Here is a 21,768-nt window from a genome sequence, read left to right as displayed (position 1 = left end):
GGCTGGGGCAGGCGAGTCACTTGAGGCCAGGAGTTTGACACCAGTCTGGCCAACATGGTGAAACCCCATCTCTACAACAATACAAAAGTTAGCCAAGTGTGATGGTGCGGGCCTGTAATCCCAGCTACTCGGGAGGTTGAGGCATGAGAATCACTTGAACCCGGGAGGCGGGGGTTGCAATGAGCCAAGATTGCACCACTGCATTGCAGCCTGGGTGACAGAGTGAGACTCTGTCTCAAAACAAAGAATTACTGTACAATCCAGTAATTCTACTTCTGGGTATGTATCCCCTAAAATTCAAAGGGTCTCACACATTTATACACCGATGTTCATAGCAGCATTATTCACAACGGCCAAGAGACAGCAGCAACCCAAGTGTCCACTGACAGATAAACAAATGTGGTCTCTCCATACAGTCAATTATGATTCAGCCTTAAAAAGGAAGGAAATTCTGACACGCTACCACATGGATGAACCTTGAGGACATTATACAAAGTGAAACAAGCCAGTCACAAAAACATATTTGAAGGACCTAGAGTAACCAGTTTCATAGAGACAAAGTACAGTGGTGGCTGCCAGGAGCTGGGAGAGAGCAGTAATGGGCTATTTAATGGGGATAAAGTTTCAGTTTGGCAGGATTTAGTGAGTTCCAGAGATTGGTTGCACAAAAATATGAATGTACTTACACTGAATTGTGTACTTTAAAATGGTTATGGTGAATTTTACATGTATTTAACCACATTTAACATTTTTTACATTAGAAATGTATATTGAGCACCTCTGTGCTAGGCGTGGTGATGTGATGATAAACTTTATACATATGAACACCGTAGTTACAAAACCAAACACATAAGGAGATAAAATTCTAAGTGTAAAAACTAGCACAGACAGACAATAGCCACAGATACACAGGACTCAGATAGTAGCCTTATTAGACACAGATTATAGATTTCAGCAGGGAACTAGAAATTATTAAAATTACTAATTACTAAATGTGTAGTTTAGTAATTAATTTATCTAATCAGCTAATTGACTAATTACTGAAAATTATATATCTGAAAAAGAACCAGAATGTAGTAGAAAGAGATGGCAGAAAAGGCCACCTAAACCCCATATTTTAAACGGTTCTCTTAGCAGATGAGGGATAGAAGTGTGCTTCCTGGCCAGGTGAGGTGGCTCACACCTGTACTCCCAGCACTTTGGGAGGCTGAGGCGGGCAGATCACAAGGTCAGGAGTTCGAGACCAGCCTGGCCAACATGGTGAAACCCCCATCTCAACTAAAAATATAAAAATTAACCAGGTATAGTGGCACACGCCTGTAATCCCAGCTATTTGGGAGGCTGAGGCAGGAGAATCACTTGAACCCAGGAGGCAGAGGTTGAAGTGAGCTAAGATCGTACCTCTGCACTCCAGTCTCGGCGACAGGAAAAAAAATAAAAAGCTGGGCACAGTGGCTCGCTCCTGTAATCCCAACACTTTGGGAGGCCAAGGCAGGCGGATCACTTGAGGTCAGAAGTTTGAGACCAGCCTGGCCCAACCCCGTCTCTACTAAAAATATAAAAATTAGCCAGGTGTGGTGGCAGGTGCTACTCAGGAGGCTGAGGCAGGAGAATTACTTGAACCCATCAGGCAAAGGTTGCAGTGAGCCACTGTACTCCAGCCTGGGTGACAGAGCAAGACTCCATCTCAAAAAAATTAAAGCCCATCTTTTAAACAGTTCTCTTAGCAGATGAGGGATAGAAGGGCACTTCCTTAACCTGGTAGCTCTGAGTGTCAGTCTGTGCCCTTTCCCACCACATTTGACAGTGACACAGCAGAGCAGCACCTCTAGGGCCAGGAGCCCTGCGTCACGGCCTCCACTGCATGCTGTACTGAAGATCTCACCCACATAGTGAGCTCCCTTTAGCCCACACTGTGGGTTGGATGCATCCTGAGCTCTCAAATCATCGTGTGCTAAGCTTCCACCCTCCCCTTGGCTAGGAACCGTGTCTTGGTCTTCTCTGTGTCCGGGGTGCTGGCAGCAGAGCCTGACACAGAGTGAGCCCTCCACAGATGGTTGTTCAATTTCCAAGGAACTCAGCAGGCTGGGCCTAGCACCACTGCCTGCAAAGGCCCTGCAGGTATAGGGACTCATTGACCCATGCCCACTGCTCTTACAAAAAGGGGAGAGGGAGATGGATGGGAGTAGATGGGGAGTTGTCCTATTAATAATGAGGGCCAGGGGCCCCTCTCCTCCAGGGCCCATAGCCTGGTCTTACTTCTCTTCTCTCTCCTTTACAGTTTGAGATTTCATCCAAGCCAGCATTAGGCTGCCAAAGACTTCAAACGCCTTCACCTTGTACTCCAATTCCAGTTCCTTGGCAAGGGCAAGATTCATGGCTGGGAGAGAATAACCAGCATGGAATGCCGGGAAACTCAGAACTGCACGTGCTTCAAACGCAGGAAACAAGAGCTCTTTGCCACTGGGCTCAAAAATACTTCTGGGGGAAACTCTCCCACTGGTCTGGGTAATTCTCCCCCTTCCTCCACACCTCCACTGTAAACCAGGAGACAGTGTGGCCCCTGTTCATGCCCAAGATATTTACTCACTTATTCAACAGCCATCTGGGAAGCCGCTTCAGAACACTGACTGTGTGGTGGGGGACACGAAGCCAGGCCCTCAGCAGCTTGGTACTGGTTTTCCCTGCCTGATCCAGGGGTCTTCTGAGGCAGGAGCTTCCTTGAGGGGAACTGATGGCCCCAAGCCCGTTAATCAGAAGCCTAGGGAGGGAGCTTTTCTCTCTGGGGTAGACACACTGGGACGGAATGCTTTAGGAGGCTCTGGGGAGGGCCTCCGCTTTGGTAGGGGTACCTGTGAAGTCAGGCCCCCAGGCTACAGCATTGGAAGTTTTTTACTTTCTTTTGGGATATAACTTTTTCCTTTGAGTTTTTAACTGAAAAATAAAGCTGGCAGAATCCAAGAATGTGTCTCTGAATTACTGGGGCTGATCATCCACTCAAGAGATGGGGAGGTGTGGGCGGCTACAGAATCTGCTCACCGATAGGGGGTGCCCTAGAGCCCTCTCTGCACTGAGCCTTTGGTAGGAGCTTGTAGGGTCCAGATTCCAGAGTAAAGGGCAAGGCATCAGCCATGGGGACTGAGGCAAGCTGAAGGCCAGACTTGACCATCCCTGACCTCTGCCCTACTTCCCCCCTTCCCTTTCCCCTCCCCCCGCAATGAATCCCTGCACAGCGCAGCAGGTGCCAGATGAAGTTTACAAGAAAGAACTCCAGGGTGAATGGGAACGAGAAGGTTGGTCCTCCACATTGCCACACTGGAGGGAAGAGAGAAGGGAGAGCAGCTGTGATTTAAGTGTTTTGCTATGGTTACAGCCTAAAGACCCCGGAGCCCAGGCACTTCTCCAAGTGCCTTGAAAGATGTTTGATCTGGGGGCCAGGCATGGTGGCTCAGCACTTTGGGAGGCCGAGGCGGGTGGATCACACGGTCGGGAGTTCAAGACCAGCGTGGCCAAGATGGTGAAACATCGTCGCTACTAAAAATACAAAAAAAATAAATAAATAAATTAGCTGGGCGTGGTGGCAGGCGCCTGTAATCCCAGCTGCCCATGAGGCTGAGGCCAAGAATTGCTTTAACCTGGGAGGCGGAGACTGCAGTGAGCTGAGATCGCGCCACTGCACTCCAGCCTGGTGACAGAGCGAGACTCCATCTCAAAAAAAAAAAAAGATGTTTGCTCTTAGGCCTTACAAGTTTGATCTTAGGCCTTACAATAGTCCAATGAGGAATGGATGATCCCTACTTAATGAGAGAAGAAACAAAGGCTCACAGAGTTGAGAAGATTCCCCCAAGGTCATACAACCTACAAACGGCCAGGATGGCGCTGATGCAGGCTTGTCTGCCTCCCAAGGCTGCCCAAGCTCAGTCAACCCCCACTTCTGCTTTTGCAATAAAAGCAAAGCAAATCACTGGTATGCAGGGGCCCCCTGAGCAATTTAGAGTCAGATGCCAACTAGCGTGTGCAGCCACCTGACCTGTTGGTTTCTCAATATGCTTGATGGATCCATGATTTCTGGTCCAGAAAGGAAAAGCAGAAGCCTTCCCTGCCTGCCTCCCACACTCTGTGGGTCAAGTATTTACCAAAAACACAGCAGCAGCCTGGACGCCAGCAGACATACAAAGAGGGAAACAGTTCTCCCTTCTCAAGGCAGGTTGGACAACATCAATACTTTGCAACTGGGGGGTGTGGGTGGAGTACTTGTGCATGAATTTGAAACAGATGGGAGAGGGAATGATTCCAGCGGAAAGACCAATAAATATTTTTATCTACAATGTACACTGAACTCCAGCCTGGACAACAGAGCAAGACTCTGTCTCTAAAAAAATTTCATCATTAGCCGGGTGTGGTGGCTTGCGCCTATAGTCCCAGCTACCTAGGAGGCTGAGGCAGGAGGATCACTTCAGCCCAGGAGTTCGAAATTACAATAAACTATGATCATACCACTGCACTCCAGCCTGGGCATCAGAGCAAGGCCCTATCTCTAAAACAAAACAAGGTAAGACGTTTACATACAAATCAATGTAAGAAAATCCAGAATAAAGTATTACCAAATAAACCCCACTGGGGCCTAAAAAAAAAGTGACCTAAAACTGGTTGGGTACGGTGGCTCACACCTGTAATCCCAGCACTTTGGGAAGTCAAGGCGGGCAGATCACGAGATCAGGAGATCAAGACCATCCTAGCTAACAGCGTGAAACCCCATCTCTACTAAAAAATACAAAGAAAAAAATTAGCCAGGCATCGTGGCGGGCACCTGTAGTCCCAGCTACTAGGGAGGCTGAAGCAGGAGAATGGCGTGAACCTGGAAAGCAGAGCTTGCAGTGAGCTGAGATCCGGCCACTGCACTCCAGCCTGGGCGACGGAGCAAGACTCCATCTCAAAAAAAAAAAAAAAAAAAAAAGTGATCTAAACCAAGTGAGACTTGTACAGTGTGACAAGGATGGTTCAAAATTAGAACATCTTTTAATTTCATTTTATATATATATATATATATATATATATTTTTTTTTTTTTTTTTTTTTTTTTTGAGATGGAGTCTCGCTCTGTTGCTCCGGCTGGAGTGCAGTGGTACGATCCAGGCTCACTGCAAGCTCCACCTCCTGGGTTCACTCCATTCTCCTGCCTCAGTCTCCCGAGTAGCTGGGACTACAGGCGCCTGCCACCACGCCTGGCTAATTGTTTGTATTTTTAGTAGAGACAGGGTTTCACCATATTAGCCAGGATGGTCTCGATCTCCTGATCTTGTGATCTGCCCACCTCAGCCTCCCAAAGTGCTAAGATTACAGGCGTGAGCCACCATACCCGGCCTAATTTCATTTATATTAATATGCTATAAGAAAAATCAATCATCGTAGATGTTGAAAAGGCATTTGACAAAATTTACTACAAAACTTATTTTAAAAACTTATCAAATTAGAAAGAGGGATACTTCCTTAAATTACACACGACAAAGGAAATTACACCCAGACACACACCTATCAAGCCAAAGCCCAGCATCATTTGTAGGGGATGGAAGCAATAGAAGCTTCCATTAACCTGCGGAACAAAAGAATGCCCTCTGTTGCCACAATTATTTTGGAGGCCCTAGCTGATGAAACTAGGCAAGAAGGAAAGTAAGACATTTAAGAAAAAAGCAGGAGGTGAAATAATTATATTTACTCTTAAAAAGGAGGCAGATTTTGCTAAGGAGTTAGGTACAAAAGTAACATACTAAGCAGCCTTCCTTTTTCTTAATTTTTAAAATATAGACATGGGGCCGGGCACAGCTCACACCTGTAATCCCAGCGCTTTGGGAGGCCAAGGGAGGCGGATTGCTTCAGGCCAGGAGTTTGATACCAGCCTGGCCAACATGGCAAAACCCCATCTCTACTAATAATACAAAAATTAGCCGGGTGTGGTGGCACATACCTGTAATACCAGAGGCACGAGTATTGAATTGAAGGCCAAGGCACGAGAATTGCTTGAACCCAGGACATGGAGGTTGCAGTGAACCGGAGTGCACTACTGCACTTCAGCCTGGGCGACAGAGAAAGACCCTGTCTCAAAAAAAAAAAAATAGAGATGAGGTCTTACTATGATGCCCAGGCTGGTCTCAAACCCCTGGGCTCGAGCAATCCTTCTGCCTCAGTCTCCCAAAGTGCTAGGATTATAGGTGTGAGCCACCAAGCCTGGCCTGAAACAGTCTTCCTATGTACAAACAAGCAGTTAGAAAAGTTAACAGAAGAACATCCCATTTGCAACAGCACACTCCCAAAAAACAAAACTCTCAGAAATAAATGTGCAAAAATATACACACACAATCCATATGAAGAAATCTTTCAAATGCTGCCGAGGGATATGAAACACTTTGAATGCAAAAGAAAGCCACGCTGCATGTGTTATCCAGAAATGTTCAACATTAAAAAGATGTCGCATCAATATCAAGCGGGGGTGTGTGGAAATGGAGCCTTCATCCACGCTGGGGAGAACATGGCAGCATGGCCACTCCAAAAGACATTTTGGCAGTTTCTTAAAAGGTGAATATAAATCTATCTTATGGGGCTGGACACGGTGGCTCACGTCTGTAATCCCACCACTTTGGTAGGCCAAGGCAGGTGGATCACCTGAGGTCAGGAGTTTGAGACGAGCCTGACCAACATGGTGAAACCCCATCTCTACTAAAAGTACAAAAAAATTAGCTGGGTGTGGTAGCGGGTGCCTGTCATCCCAGCTACTTGGGAGGCTGAGGCAGGAGAATCTCTTGAACCCAGGAGGCAGAGGTTACAGTGAGCCAAGATCGTGCCACTGCACTCCAGCCTGGGCAACAGAATGAGACTGTCTCCTAGACAGACAGACAGACAGACAGACAGACAGACAGATAGATAGATACATACATACATACATAGGTAGGTAAGTAGATAGATAAGATAGATAGATAGAGATAGATAGATAGATAGATAGATAGATAGATAGATAAAAATAAGTGGCTCTTTGTATACTTACAGAACGGTGCATCCATCACCACAATTCAATTGATTTTCAAACATTTTCATTTCCCCAGCAAGGAACTCTGTTATCCTTAGTCATCACCCCTCCCAATTCTTCCTTCCTCCCCAGCACTGGGTAAGCAGTAATCTGCTCCCTGTCTCTCTGGATTTTCCCATTCTGGACATTTCATATAAATGGAATAATACAATATGTGGGCCTTTGTGATTGGCTGCTTGGACCTGGCATAAAGTTTGACGCTCAGCCATGTGTGGCCCATGTCTGTGCTTCATTCCTTTTGACTGCCTTATTGCACAAATGGTGTCATAAGCACTGCAGGTGCACTGTGAAAAGTCAGGGTGTCTGTTGTAATCCCTAGAACAATCGCTACAGAAAACATATACAACTAAAAACATACAGCAAAAAAGATGTAGCCAAAAGTCAACAGAGATGAAAGGAAATGTGAAGAATCCCTCCATTAATCCAAAAGAAGGCAGGAAAGGAGGCACAAGAAACAAAGATGAGAGAAATAGGCTGGGCACGCTGGCTCCCTACCAAAAATATTTTTTAAAAATTAGCCAGGCGCAGTGCCGCGCACCTGCAATCCCAGCTAGTCGGAGGCTAAGGTGGGAGAATCACTTGAACCTGGGACCGGGGGAGGGGTGCGGAGGTTGCAGTGAGCCGAGATCATGCCAATGCACACTCCAGCCTGGGTGACAGAGCATGACTCTGTCCAAAAAAAACACACACACACACACACACAAATAGCGTACATTAGAAATTCCATTGAACGAAAGTGAACTTAAACACTCCAAGTGAAAGTGAGCTAGTGAGACTAAATTTTAAAAAACACAAACAAAAACATGACCCACCCATATAACGTGTAGAAGAGGCACACTTTACATACAAAAACATCGTAAGATGAAAACAGGATGAAAAAAGATATCTATGTAAACATTAATTCTAAAAAAGCTCTATTAACATCAGATAAACAGATAATATGAGGGCTTCCTACTTTTTTGATGAAACAATTAAAAACTCAGAAAATGGGCCGCGCGCGGTGGCTCACGCCTGTAATCCCAGCACTTTGGGAGGCCAAGGCGGGCGGATCACAAGGTCAGGAGATTGAGACCACGGTGAAACCCCGTCTCTACTAAAAATACAAAAAATTAGCCAGGCGCGGTGGCGGGCGCCTGTAGTCCCAGCTACTCAGGAGGCTGAGGCAGGAGAATGGCGTAAACCCAGGAGGCGGAGCTTGCAGTGAGCCGAGATCGCGCCACTGCACTCCAGCCTGGGCGACAGAACGAGACTCCGTCTCAAAAAAAAAAAAAAAAAAAAAAAAACAAAAAACTCAGAAAATGGGGTTGCTGCAGTAGCTCACTCCTGCAATCCCAGCACTTTGGGGAGTCTGAGGTGGGCAGACCACTTGAGCTCAGGAGTTTGAGACCATCCTGGACAACACAGTGAGACCTCATCTCTATCAATAACAACAACTACCACCACAGAAAATGGCGTTTTTCATGAGCAACATCAAATACTGTGCTAACCTTTCCCTAACTTCTGGGTTAAGTCTTCCCCAAAACCAAGGCCCAGCTCTGGGACTCCTGCAGTTCCATTAGGTGTCAACAAGTCCCTTTTGCCAAAAATTAGGAAAAACAACCAAAAGCCCGGATATCCACCAATGAGTGGAGAAACCAAATGCAGTCTATCCATATGATGGAATATTATGTCATTAAAAGGAGTCAGTCATAAAAAGGGATGAAGTACAGATACAGGCCATAACATGAATGGATATTGAAAACACCAGGCTGAGCCAGGTGTGGTGGCTCACGCCTGTAATCCCAGCACTTTGGAAGGCTGAGGCAGGTGGATCACTTGAGGCCAGGAGTTCAAGACCAGCCTGGCCAACACGGTGAAACCCCATTTCTACTAAAAATACAAATATTAGCTGGGCATGGTGGCAGGTGCTTGTAATCCTAGCTACTTGGGAGGTTGAGGCAGGAGATTCGCCTGAACCAGAGTGGCACAGGTTGCAGTGAGCCAAAATAGTGCCACTGCACTCCAGCCTGGGTGACTGAGCGAGACTCTGTCTCAAAACAACAACAACAAAAATGTTAAAAACCCACCATGCCGAGTGCCAAAAGCCAGACACGAAATGCTACATATTGCACGATTACATTGGAACGAAAAGTCCAAAGCAGACAAATCCGTATAGACAGAAAGTACGTTAGTGATTACAAGAGCTGAGGGGGATGGGAGGATTGTGGGGTTGACTGCTAACGGGTATGGCATTTCTTTTAGGGTGATGAAGTGTTCTCGAAATAGCTAGTGGTGATGGTTGTACCACTGTGTGAATACACTAAACACCAGGGAAAGGCCAAGCACAGTGGTTCACGCCTGTAATCCCAGCACTTTGGGAGGCCGAGGCAGGCAGATCACCTGAGGTCAGGAGTTCAAGACCAGCCTGCCCCATGGTGAAACCTCATCTCTACAAAAAATACAAAACTTAGCCAGGCATGATGGTGGGTGCCTGTAACCCCAGCTACTCAGGAGCCTGAGGCAGAAGAATGGCTTGAATCCAGGAGGCGCAGGTTGCAGTGAGCCAAGATCGCGCCATTGCACTCCAGCCTGGGTGACAGAGTGAGACTCCATCTCAAAAACAAACAAAAACCACCAGAGAATGGCACACTTTAAAGTGCTGCATTTTGTGGTATGTGAATTACATATCAATTTCTTAAGACTAGTAGGAGAAGGAAGGCATTACAAATGATATTTTGGTTTTGTAATTAAATAAGAGATTTCTCCCTCTCCCCCCAAAAAAGTTCTCTTTCAGTTTCCGCAAACTTCCTCCTTCCCTCCCCTACCCATCCATCCAGAGGAATTGTATCTGTTCCTGCCTAAACAGATAAGAGGGCTTTGTCTTTTGAGGCTTGGTAGGTAAATTAGAAAGGGGTCCCAAGTGAAAAGAGAGAGAGAGAGGCATCCCACAGCCCTGTTCCATCTGAGCGTCCCATGGCCCATGACTCACTTTACCCACTAACATGCTTCCCTTCCAGTTTACCATCTGGAAGAAAGAATAAACTTATTCTTCTTATTCCTCAATAATTTATGTAAACCAAACATTGCCAACAGGGGTTTCCTTAGCAACCTCTACCTCATTCTCTTCAGATACCAATTGCTCTCCAGTAAAGGGAGTGTCCTTTGCCACACAACTTAAATTCACTTGGAAATCTCACTTAAAACAGAAAAGTTAAGGTCTTCATAAGGTTTGCCAAGTGCAAAGCGTTTGCAGGAATGCATGAGGCTGAAAGTCAAAGGCAAAGAAAACAAGGCACAAATTATTTCACCCTGATTTGGCTTCTCCTTGTACACTCATGGTAAGTTCAGTTTTTTTTTTTTGTTTGTGTTTTTTTTTTTTTGGAGACAGAGTCTTGTTCTGTGGCCCAGAGTGGAGTGCACTGGAGTGCAGTGGCACGATCTCAGCTCACTGTAATCTCTGTATCACGGCTAGTGATTCTCCTGCCTCAGCCTCTGAGTAGCTGGGATTACAGGCACCCGCCACCATGCCTGGCTAATTTTTTATTTTTAGTATAGACGGGGTTTCACCATGTTGGCCGGGATGGTCTAAAACTCCCGATCTCAAGTGATCCGCCCACCTCGGCCTCCCAAAGTGCTGGGATTACAGGCATGAGCCACTGCACCCAGCCAGGTCAGTTTTCTGTAACGGAAGTAACAAAACAGGTATAATCCAAAATCATAGATATATCAAAATTTTAAAAATCGTGTTGGAGGCCAGGCACAGTGGCTCATGACTGTAATCCCAACAACTTGGGAGGCCGAGGCAGGAGGATCACTTGAGACCAAGAGTTGAAGATTAGCCTGGCCAACACACCAAGACATCATATCTATAAAAAAGTTGGTTGTTTTGTTTTTGGTTTGTTTGTTTGTTTTGTTTTTTGAGACAGAGTCTTGCTGTGTCACCCAGGCTGGAGTGCAGTGGCACGATCTCGGCTCACTGCAAGCTCCACCTCCCAGGTTCACACCATTCTCCTGCCTCAGCCTCCCAAGTAGCTAGGACTACAGGTGCCCGCCACCATGCCTGGCTAATTTTTTGTATTTTTAGTAGAGACGGGGTTTCACCATGTTAGCCAGGATGGTCTAGATCTCCTGACCTCATGATCTGCCCGCCTCGGCCTCCCAAAGTGCTGGGATTATAGACGTGAGCCACCGCACATGGTCAAAAGTTTTTAATGGTATTGGAAAATGCCATTAAACTTGGGTACTAACAGTTTCAATGCATCATTGCCTGGCCTTCTGGGTTTCACTTTGAACCTTGTGACAGGTGATCAAGTCATGTGTCCAAACTCAGGGAGTTCCTGTTGTACAGAGATGATGCTGCCTGGAGCACCCTACTCCAATCCCCTTCCCTTCAACTTGTCGCAGTGTATCACATTCAGTCCAGACCAGGGCAAGCCCCGCTCACGTCATCAACCCTGCCAGACCAACAGCCTAGAAAAGATGCACATCAACTCCCACAAAGGGCAGGGTGACTCAGTTCACTCACATGCTGCAAGCCAGCTGTCTGTCTTGCACTCTGTCCAGACCTGGGCTGTGTACAAACTATACAGCCAGGGCCCTGTGCTCAGAAGGGTCCCCAATGCTTGCTTGAATGCTCTGCTGTTAACATCTTAATTTCTGAAAATTACTGATTTTCATTTTGTGCTGATCCCTGCAAATTAAGTAGCCGTTCCTACTTCAAAGCCACTTAATGAAGGTTCTTGGGTGGCTGGAGTAGGCTGCGGTTTCCATAAAATAAGGCACTGGCTGGTGGCTCACGCCTGTAATGCCAGTATTTTGGGAGGCCGAGGTGGGCGGCGGATCACAAGGTCAGGAGATTGAGACCATCCTGGCTAACACAGTGAAACCGTGTCTCCACTAAAATTACAAAAAGTTAGCCAGGAGTGGTGGCACATGCCCGTGGTCCCAGCTACTCAGGAGGCTGAGGCAGGAGAATGGTGTGAACCTGGGAGGCGGAGGTTGCAGTGAGCCGAGATTGCGCCACTGCACTCCAGCCTCGGCAACAAAGCGAGACTCCATCTCAAAAAAAAAAACAAAACAACAACAACAACAAGAATGGGGGGGATGCTAGCCAGGCACAGAGCCCCTGAAACAGGAAGACCCTTCCCTTGCTCTAAAATAACCCTCCCAGAGTCATTTCTTAATGGAGCCTGAAACAGCCTGGTGACCTGCCCTCAACTATTTTAATCATTGGCTGTCCCCCTCTTCAAGAGCAGGTGCATTTCACGTAAGTGAGTAATTAATACTAACGAGGGGCCAGTGCCCATGGGCTGGGGCCCTGTCATGTGTATTCTGGGCTCAGGGTCCCTGGGAGGCACAAGACCCAGATCTGTCCTTACAGTATGACGATAGATCACTCTAGAGTGGCCTGTCCTGATCAGCACAAGACCCGGCAACCCTTTTGTTCAATGCTGGAGCGTCTCCCAGGGATGAGCCATGGCGGCGTTTGTAGGATGGCTGGCAGCACTAGGCAGTGGGCCAGCTATGGCTCAGTAGCTCTGGTGGTTCAAACCCACAACCCAGCCAAATCACCCTGGGCTCCAACCAGCCTGGCTAACTGGAGACAGCCATTCCCAGCTGCACTCAGGCATCTGAAAGACCCTTCCTTTCCTGCGAAGCCTCTTTCAGGGTTTCAGGAAGGAAGTGGAGACAGTAAGGGGAAACCACAAACCCATATAACTCTAATAGTATCACCTCTTGGTCCAGGGGGGTGGGGGAGGGTGCTTCCCGTGTTGAATTTCATCCTGAAGCCACCCTGGTGGTAGTAGGGGCAATGCCATTCTCTCCATCTCACAAACAACATCGCGTTGGCCCCAACAGATGAAGCCAGGGACTGAGACTGGCTAGTGAAGCCAGGACCATGACCGACCGGGTCTGACTTGGGAGCTTTAAGGGCAGGCTATCGGTTTCTGCAGATCCTAGCCTAGCATAGCCCATGTGATCAGCCCGGGCTGATCAGTCCCCTCTGCTGACAGGTTTCCCTCTTAAGGACACTGGTGGGGCTGTGGCCCCGTCACATCATGTGTCCCTAGGAACGCTCTTTTCCAGGGAACTCCAATGAGGAAGAGAAAGTGGGGACCATCGGCTTCCGCATCTCTGAAAACAACTTTGTAAAAGTGCGTAAGGACCCAACACTGTGCTTACAATCAAACGGTTCGGGACCCCTCCGCTCTGAGTACTTCAACACTGGGCATTTCCTTTTTCTGTTTGGGTCTCAAACTCTGCCTCTGGAATCTTGTTTTGAAGGCTAAGTTTCCAGCCAGAACAAGTGCCCACACTCTACTGTCCCAAACCCATTCCCTCGCCTTAGCCAGGAAGGTGGATGACAGACAGGGTCTTTGTTCCCCGAGACAGAGCTGGCCGTGACCGAATGACCCTCAGATGCAGGCAGAGCCCTTTGTCCTTTTTTGTCACTGTGCAGACCAACTTGGGAGCTGATTATGCTCCTTAAACCTTCTGAGAATGCTTATGGCACCCAGCACTGCAAAAAGGATTAAGTCAACTGAGAAGAGACATGTTTTTCCAATTAGTTATAAATCACTCATGTTGGAATTTTTGCAAAACTGGCTGGTTGCTTTCCCATTACCCATGATTCCTCATTCTTTCTTTCTGTATAAATAATTTCACAAGGTTTTCAAGTAAATTTGGTACTAAAGGCCCATGACCATGAAATAAACAGGACACAGCGAAATGCTAAAGCCAAAATCTCATCTTCCATGCGCCATACAATGAGAAAGGAGATGGAAAATAACGTCCACCTACCAAACTTCCCTACCCCGGGTTTCTTAAGACACATCAACACGCGCAACGACGTTTGTGTTTGGATATGCATTTTACTACATACATATATCTTTAAAAAGATTTTTCCCACTGACATTTATTTCTCATGCCAAGCCAGGGCCAGCCGCCAAACTGGGGAGACCTAGATCCCGAAGTCAATGCTCTCACTCTCCTTAAAGGACCATGACACCAGCCAGAGAGGCGGAAAATGTGGTAAAGGCAGGGGAAACACGATTCTTCCACCTAGAAAGACAAAAAAGAGCTCTCGCAATGGGCAGGGCAGCTCTGGGAGCAAGTGACTAATAATAGCAGGAATTACAGCCAGCGCATCAACACACGGGATGAATTTAACAAGGCTGTTTTGTGTGTGTGTGTGTGTGTGTGTGTGTGTGTGTGTGTGTGATGGAGTCTTGCTTTGTCACCCAGGCTGGGGTGCAGTGGTGTCATCTTGGCTCACTGCAACCTCCGCCTCCTGGGTTCAAGTGATTCTCCTGCCTCAGCCTCCCGAGTAGCTGGGACTACACGCCGGCGAACAAGATTGTTCTTACTCCAATTTTGCAAAGTGAGGAAACAGAAGCCCAAAGAGGCTGTGTGTCCCAAACCATTTATTGAGTGGTTGTAAAGCTGGGATTGGAACCATGCTGTCTGGATCTGAAGCCCCCTTGTGCTGTTCTATCTGGCAGGTCCTTGTGGACAGAATTCTGAGATACCCCTTCCCCAGAACAGACCCGATTCCCACCCCTGTTGGATACACCTTCCCCCAGGCATTCAATCGAACATGAATCTAGGTGTTGCTCTGCAGTGATTTTGCAGACGTAAAGTCCCAAATCACTTGACCTTAAGGTAGAGGGCCTGAGCCAATCACATGAGCCCTCTCTAAACCCGGGCCCAGGAAATCAGAGGCTGGAGAGCACGAGGCAGATTCAAGGCTTGTTCCTGAAGATGGAGGGGACCTTCAGGAGCCTCCAGTTTACAGCCAGCAACGAAATGGGACCTCAGCCCTACAACTGCAAGGAACTGAATTCTGCCAACAGCCTGATGAGCCTGGATGCCCATTCTGGATCCTTCCCAGAGCCTCCTGAAGAGAACTCAGCTGGCCGATACTTGATTTTGGCCTAACAAGGCCCTAAGCAGAGAACCCAACCACACCCTGCCAGACCCTGACCCACAGAAACTGTGAGATATTAATACAATTGTTTTTTAAGCTGCTAAGTTTGTGGCAATTCATGACATGGCATTACAGGCTCTGACCAGAGGTCTCTAGCACCAACCCCGGCTGTCATACCTATGGGAGACACCATGTCTGCAAATGCCTCTCCAGGCCTCCAAGACACCTAATGTGGTCACATCAAGCTCCCAAAAGCCCCTTAGGGCACTGTCCCTACTCTCTGCAGGAGCCACGTGAGGGCACTGAGAAGAGGACTGGCTGTGGAATTTGAGGTTTCTAAGTCCTGGCCTCCTAGGGCCTCAGGTGTCTTACCAATGTGTGCTATTAACGTGATGTATCGCTTGATATTAACCTTGGCCAGCTGGCTGAGGCAGTTTGTCAGGTTTCGCCACTGTAAAGTTACTCTTTGATCCCCCTTTCCATTCTGGAAAGAAGTTACTGTGCACAGCCCACACTGGTGGAGAGGGAGGCACCCTCAACTTGTATTTACTAATTCTGGCAACTCCGCCTGTCACACCAGCACACTCCAAGTACTCCACAGCTCCATGAGGCTGGTGACAATCACATTAGATAGTGCAGCTCTACTTTAGAACATCAAGAAAAAGTATCCAAACATCAGTCACTTGGGTACCACTGTCCTATTGTTTACTTAGTAGTTTTCTGTAAAAGCACTCACTTTTTTTTCCCCCCAAGATGCAGTCTTGTTCTGTTGCCCAGGCTGGAGTGCAGTGGCGCCATCTCAGATCCCTGCAAGCTCTGCCTCCCGGTTCAAGACACTCTCCTGCCTTAGCTTCCCAAGTAGCTGGGATTACAAACACCCGCCACCACACCCGGCTAATTTTTGTATTTTTAGTAGAGATGGGGTTTTACTATGTTGGCCAGGCTGGTCTGGAACTCATGACCTCAGGTGATCTGCCCGCTTTGTCCTCCCACAGTGCTGGGATTACACGAGTGAGACACTGCACCCAGCCACAGGGCTTTTTAAAAAGGGAACTTGATATCACTACCTTGCAATGGCCCAGCATCAAGATGGCCCTGGACATCCAAGAGGTAGAGCAGCCCTGTTCCTCCACATGGGCTTTTTCCATCCTTCCTTTCTTCTCCTCCTCAGAAGCCTGGGGCATGCGTAGGCCTCTTGGTCCTTGTCCTCAGGGCTTCAGAATCCCCACCCGAGGGAGCCTTCGCCAGTTCACAACCAGTGCCATGGGCAGCTCCGACCCCTCCTGTGGCCCAGGTGTCTCTGGGCCAGGAAGCTGTAGATCTGTGGCTGCCAAGCCTAGTTGATGACAAGACTCACTGGAGAGCTTTCTAAAAGCTTACACTTCCCTAAGCCCCCAGCACGTGGATCCTAATTAAAGATATGGGTAGGACCAGGTTAAAAACAGCCCAGGTGGAGCTGATAATCAGCTACTTTTGACAACACTGCGTCCTACATGCAGGACGACCAGGCTCAGCTGTGCTCTGGGAAAACCTTCACCTGAACTAATGCACAGCTGTCCGATGGAAGACCCCAGGGCAGGCACTGACTCTCCTTTTTTTTTTTTCTTGAGGCAGTCTCAGTCTCATCTGTTACCCAGGCTGGAGTGCAGTGGCACGATCTCGGCTCACCACAACCACCGCTTCCTGGGTTCAAGTAATTCTCCTGCCTCAGCCTCCCGAGTAGCTGGGACCACAGGCGTGCACCACCACACCCGGCTAATTTTTGTATTTTTAGTAGGAACAGGGTTTTGCCATGTTGGCCAGGCTGGTCACAAACTCCTGGCTTCAGGTGATCCACCCATCTCGGCCACCCAAAGTGCTGGGGTTACAGCTGTGAGCCGCCACGCCCAGACTGACTCACTTTCTAAAATGAGCAGTACCCGCTGGAGGAAGGCGTCTAGCTTGGCCTCTTCCCAAACTCACAGGACGTGGAATTCGGTGCTGACAGGCCCTTTGGAGAAACTCCTTTCCCTGTCCTGTGTGACCAGCAGGGAGGGAGGCTTGGTGGTTTGGTATTTCTGGGTGTACAGCCTCATTGTTTCTTCCTTATCTTTCTTGCCCATATCACATCTCAGATCCCTTGGATCAGGGACAGAACCGGATTGTGCTCCTCTGGGCGGCCGCCCACTGCACTTTAGGGCCTGGTAACTGGTTTAGTGAGTTCCAGGTTCACAGAAGGAGACAAACTGCCCAGGATGGGTCATACTCAAAGCCTCCTCAGTACCAGATTGAGGTGATTAGGTGATGAGATTTAGAGTTGTATTTGGCACGAACACACATCATTGGGGTCTAGAGGGCCGACTAGGTAGGCAGAATGTCCCTCCCCACACAATGATATCCATACCCTAATCCCCAGAACCTCTGAATATGTTACCTTACGTAGCAAAAGACTTTGACAGATGGGATTAGTCAGGACATTGGGAGGGGAAGATTAGCCTGGATACCCAGGTGAGCCCAATCTAACCACACAAGTTCTTAAAAGCACGGGACTTTCTCGGGCTTAAACGGGAACGATAAGGAGGAATGGGAGGTCCAAGAAGATATCATGCGCACAGCGGGCAGCCACGTGTCTCGTTCACCTCGTGTATCCAGAGTCTGGAACCCAGCAGGCGCTTGGCGACGGAAAGGCCACTAAAGTGCACTTTGAAGCACTGGATCCCAGTGAATAGTCATGTGGATGAATTATTTAACCTCTCTGACCCCACGTCATCCCTTCTCTATGGACATCAGAAGTAAGGGCAGTGAAATAACCCACCCAAGGTCATCCCCTGAATGAACAGTGGGGCTGGCCCCACTACAAGCCCCTCAGAATCCATCTGGCTGCCAAATCCAGCACTCTCTCCACCCCCACCTCGGCTTGCCATAATGAGCAGAACTCCTGGGTAGACAGGGGTGAAGCTTCTCATGGCCCCATTTCATTCCTTTGCTCCATTCTGTGCCCTTGTTTTCTGGTGACTGGTTGTCATCCCATTTTCCACGCACAGACCAGCAGAGGGGGCCAGCGCCCATGTCGAGACCATCAGCTCCCAGAGCTGCCCTAGGGAAGGGCCTGGTCCCGGCCACCCGCAACAACAGTGTCCTTGACGACAAGGGGCACCTACTGGTTCACCACCTGGCTCTTCGGCTGCCAGCTAGATGCCCCTGGAAAAAGGACTTCATCTCTGTGGCAGCAGTTTTCACAGCTGTGAAAGGGGAGAGGGGAAACGGACCTCCCAGGGGTACTGGGACAGTAAAATGAAGCAACTCATGAGACAGCTTCTAGCACAGTCCCTGGCACTTAACTCTTAGTTGAATTTGCATTCTTTTATTTTTATTTTTTTTATTTTTGAGACAGAGTTTTGCTCTGTTGCCCAGGCTGGAGTGCAGTGGCGCGACCTCCACTCACTGCAACCTCTATCTCCTGGGTTCAAGCGATTCTCCTGCCTCAGCCTCCCGAGTAGCTGGGATTACAGGCACACATCACCACACCCAGCTAATTTTTTGTATTTTTAGTTGAGACGGGGTTTCGCCATGTTGGCCAGGCTGATCTTGAACTCCTGACCCCAGGTGATCTGCCCGCCTCAGCCTCCCAAAGTGCTGGAATTTCAGGCATGAGCCACTGCGCCCAGCTGAACTTGCACTCTTTATCAAGAGACGTTCAGTCAGTCTCAAAGGACTCTCATTTCAGATTCTGTCCAAACCACATGAATCGTTTTTTGGACTCGGCTGTCTCGCTCCTTTTCCTCCACCCTTTTATGTCTTTACCAAGTCTTTCCTCTGTACTTAAACAGCACTCCCCAACAGTCAAGCCAGCACCCTTGGGCCTGCTATAAACTACACAGGGGGGCCACTTCAAAAGGCCCTACTAAGCAGGGGGTTCCTTTCATCTGAAAACTGCTGTGGGCCAAGTATAAATTTAAGACACTGTGCCTTTGCTTGTATATTTCCTCTGTCTTCCAGCCTAAAACCCAGCCAGTCCTAACATTGACCGAATGCCCATGTATGTTACTTAAGACCCCATGCTGGGCAGGGATACTGAGATAAATAAGACACAATCACGATGTCACTGGAAGCGCCTCCAACAGGGACAGATAGCAAGAGATGATTTCAGAACAACGTGTGTGCCTGTCTACAGAGATCCACTCTCAGGAGGGGAAAGCTAATTCCGTTCCCAAGAACTTACCAGCTACCACCCTTTGAAGGAAGAATTGTCTCCGCTTCACAGACTGACTTCCAAGGCCAAAGTCAGACAGGAACGGGCAGGACCAGGACTGGACCCCAGGTTAGACTAACATCACTGTCTCCCTTATCGCAAGCAGGCAGAGGCCCCTTGAAGATGTCCTTTCGCACCAGCTCCAAAATATCTACTAAATGTAGGTCATTATGACTGAAAATGCATTTTTCTCCTTATCCTTGCAGCAGGCAGCTGCTCTGTAAGTTTTGGCTGTAGCCTGATGCTTAGCAACGCCAGCCCAAGGCCATCTGCTGACCTGTAGATCGCAGGGTTGTCACCCTTGAAACTGGAAGGCATTCCACACACAGTGTGTCTTCCAGGTGCTTTTTCTCCTCAACCATGAAACCACACACCCACAGGCCAGGCAAGAAAGCACTCAGTTCCTTCACACATGGTCCTTCCTTCCCCTTCCTGCTTCACCTGATGCAGAAGAATTTGTCAGTAAAACTTGAGCATTACAAGAATATGCAACAGAAAGAATTAGAGAACTTGGCAATCCAAAAGCTGCTAAATGAGGGTTTTCTCCATTTTGGGGGTAATGTAAAGCAGTTCCAAGAAAAGTGAAGTCACAGCCTCCGTTGCTTATTTTCGGTTCTTAGAAAAGAGCCAATGTCAAAGGGGAAGCGGCTCCGCCCCAGCACACAGCCTCCATTGTCTGGCGGGGAGCGATGGCTGATAAACCAACTTGGATTTGGCACCAGAAACCCAAAACCTCTGACATATGTTTTCATTTGGTGATGTCAAGGAAGAAACTCAAGCTGAAACAGTGAAAGTTATTAACATTCAGAGAAACCACAGCTCAGCTAACATGCTGAGACGACAGCCTTCCAGCACCAAGCCACCAGCAGTTTTGAGGGGACTGTCAGAAAAAACACACAGTGCCCTCCTTTTCCTACCTCCACCCTCCAGCACACTCCTAAGAGGCATTATCACTTAGGCCACCATGTCAGCCCAACCAGCATTTTTCAATGGACATTATTTACCAGAAGCTGGGTGAGGACAAATGGGGCAGGATATGGTACAGGTGGTTTTTGGCAGCTTGAGTCTGTTTTCTAGCACAGAAGCAGATCTCACCACAGTACGGCAGACTTCAGGTTAACATCTTGGGAGTCTACCACACATCTACCTCAGGGGTTACTACTGGGTGTCCCATAATAATCTGTGAATAAGGTTCGCTTGTTTTTGTTTTTTTGTTTTTGTTTTTGAGACAGTCTGGCTCTGTTGTCCAGACTGGAGTGCAGTGGCACGATCTTGGTTCACTGAAACCTCCGCCACCCAGGTCCAAGAGATTCTCATGCTTCAGCCTCCAGAGTAGCTGGGATTACAGGTACCTGCCACCATGCCTGGCTAAGTTTTTTGGATTTTTAGTAGAGACGGAGGACTCACTATGTTGCCCAAGCTGGTCTCGAACACCTGGCCTCCGGTGATCAGCCTGCCTCGACCTCTCAAACTGTTGCGATTACAGGCGTGAGCCACTGCACCCAGCCATTGTGACTAAGTTTCAACCTAAGAATTCTGTAACAGAGATCTCATTGTGTGCACCAAAATTAAATTTAAATACAATTAAAAGCAACTGATTGAGTGACCCAGCCAGAGAGAGAGCCCAAGTGTCCATCAAGAGGGTATGAAGGCCAGGTGTGGTGGCTCATATCTGTAATCCCAGCACTTTGAGAAGCTGATGTGGGTGGATCGCTTGAGGTCAGGAGATTGAGACCATCCTGGTTAACATGGTGAAACCCCATCTCTACTAAAAATACAAAAAATTAGCCGGGCGTGGTGGCCTGTAGTCCCAGTTACTCAGTGGCTGAGGCAGGAGAATCACTTGAACTCAGGAGGTGGAGCTTACAGTGAGGTGAGATCGCGCCACTGCACTCCAGCCTGGGTGACAGAGCGAGACTCCGTCTCAAAAAAAAGAAAAAAAAAACTAACCAGGCATGGTGACACGCACCTGTAGTCCTGCTACCTGAGAGGCTGAGATGGGAGGATCACCTGAGCCTGAGAGGTTGAGGCTGTGGTGAGCTGTGATTGTGCCCTTGCACTCCAGCCTGGGCAAGAGTGAGACTGTCTTAAAAAAGAAAAAAAAAAAGATATGGAAGAATCATATATGCATAGTAAATGAAAGAAGCCAGTCTGAAAAAATTACTTACTGTATGATCCAATATGTGATATTTTGGCAAAGGCAAAATTGAAAAGAAAGATCAGTGATTGTCAGGGTTGCAGGAGGAGGGGTGAATAAGGGGAACCCAGAGGAATTTTAGGGCAGTGAAATTGTTTTGGACGATACTGTAATGGTGGATACATGTTATTATGCATTTGGCAAAATCCACAGAATGTATAAGAGAAAGAATGAAGCCTAATGTAAACTAGACTTTAGCTAATAACAATGTAATGTTGGTTTATCAAATGTACCAACCTAATAAAAGATGTTCACAGCTGGAAAAACTGGGAGTGGGGTGTGAGTGTGGAGTATATGGGAATGCTGTAGTTTCTCCTGAAACGTTTTCCTGAAAACCTAAAACTGTTTTTTTAA

At 47.9% G+C, this 21,768-nt stretch overlaps 1 protein-coding gene and 1 non-coding gene across 4 annotated transcripts in view; one reads left to right on the top strand and one right to left on the bottom strand.

The window, feature by feature from the left end:
* LOC105467761 (uncharacterized) overlaps positions 1-3,029 on the top strand; it is a 153,755-nt gene extending 150,726 nt beyond the window's left edge. The window contains exon 67 of the mRNA XM_071084126.1: positions 2,282-3,029. Coding sequence (XP_070940227.1) covers positions 2,282-2,286 — 5 coding nt within the window. The 3' untranslated portion in view covers positions 2,287-3,029. The remainder of the gene's footprint in view (positions 1-2,281) is intronic.
* LOC105467764 (uncharacterized) overlaps positions 1-21,768 on the bottom strand; it is a 142,700-nt gene that overhangs the window by 25,935 nt on the left and 94,997 nt on the right. The gene's annotated exons all lie outside the window — the stretch shown is intronic.

Source organism: Macaca nemestrina, chromosome 18 (assembly GCF_043159975.1).
Source record: "Macaca nemestrina isolate mMacNem1 chromosome 18, mMacNem.hap1, whole genome shotgun sequence".
NCBI lineage: Eukaryota > Metazoa > Chordata > Mammalia > Primates > Cercopithecidae > Macaca > Macaca nemestrina.
This window is presented reverse-complemented; position numbering and strand designations above follow the sequence as displayed.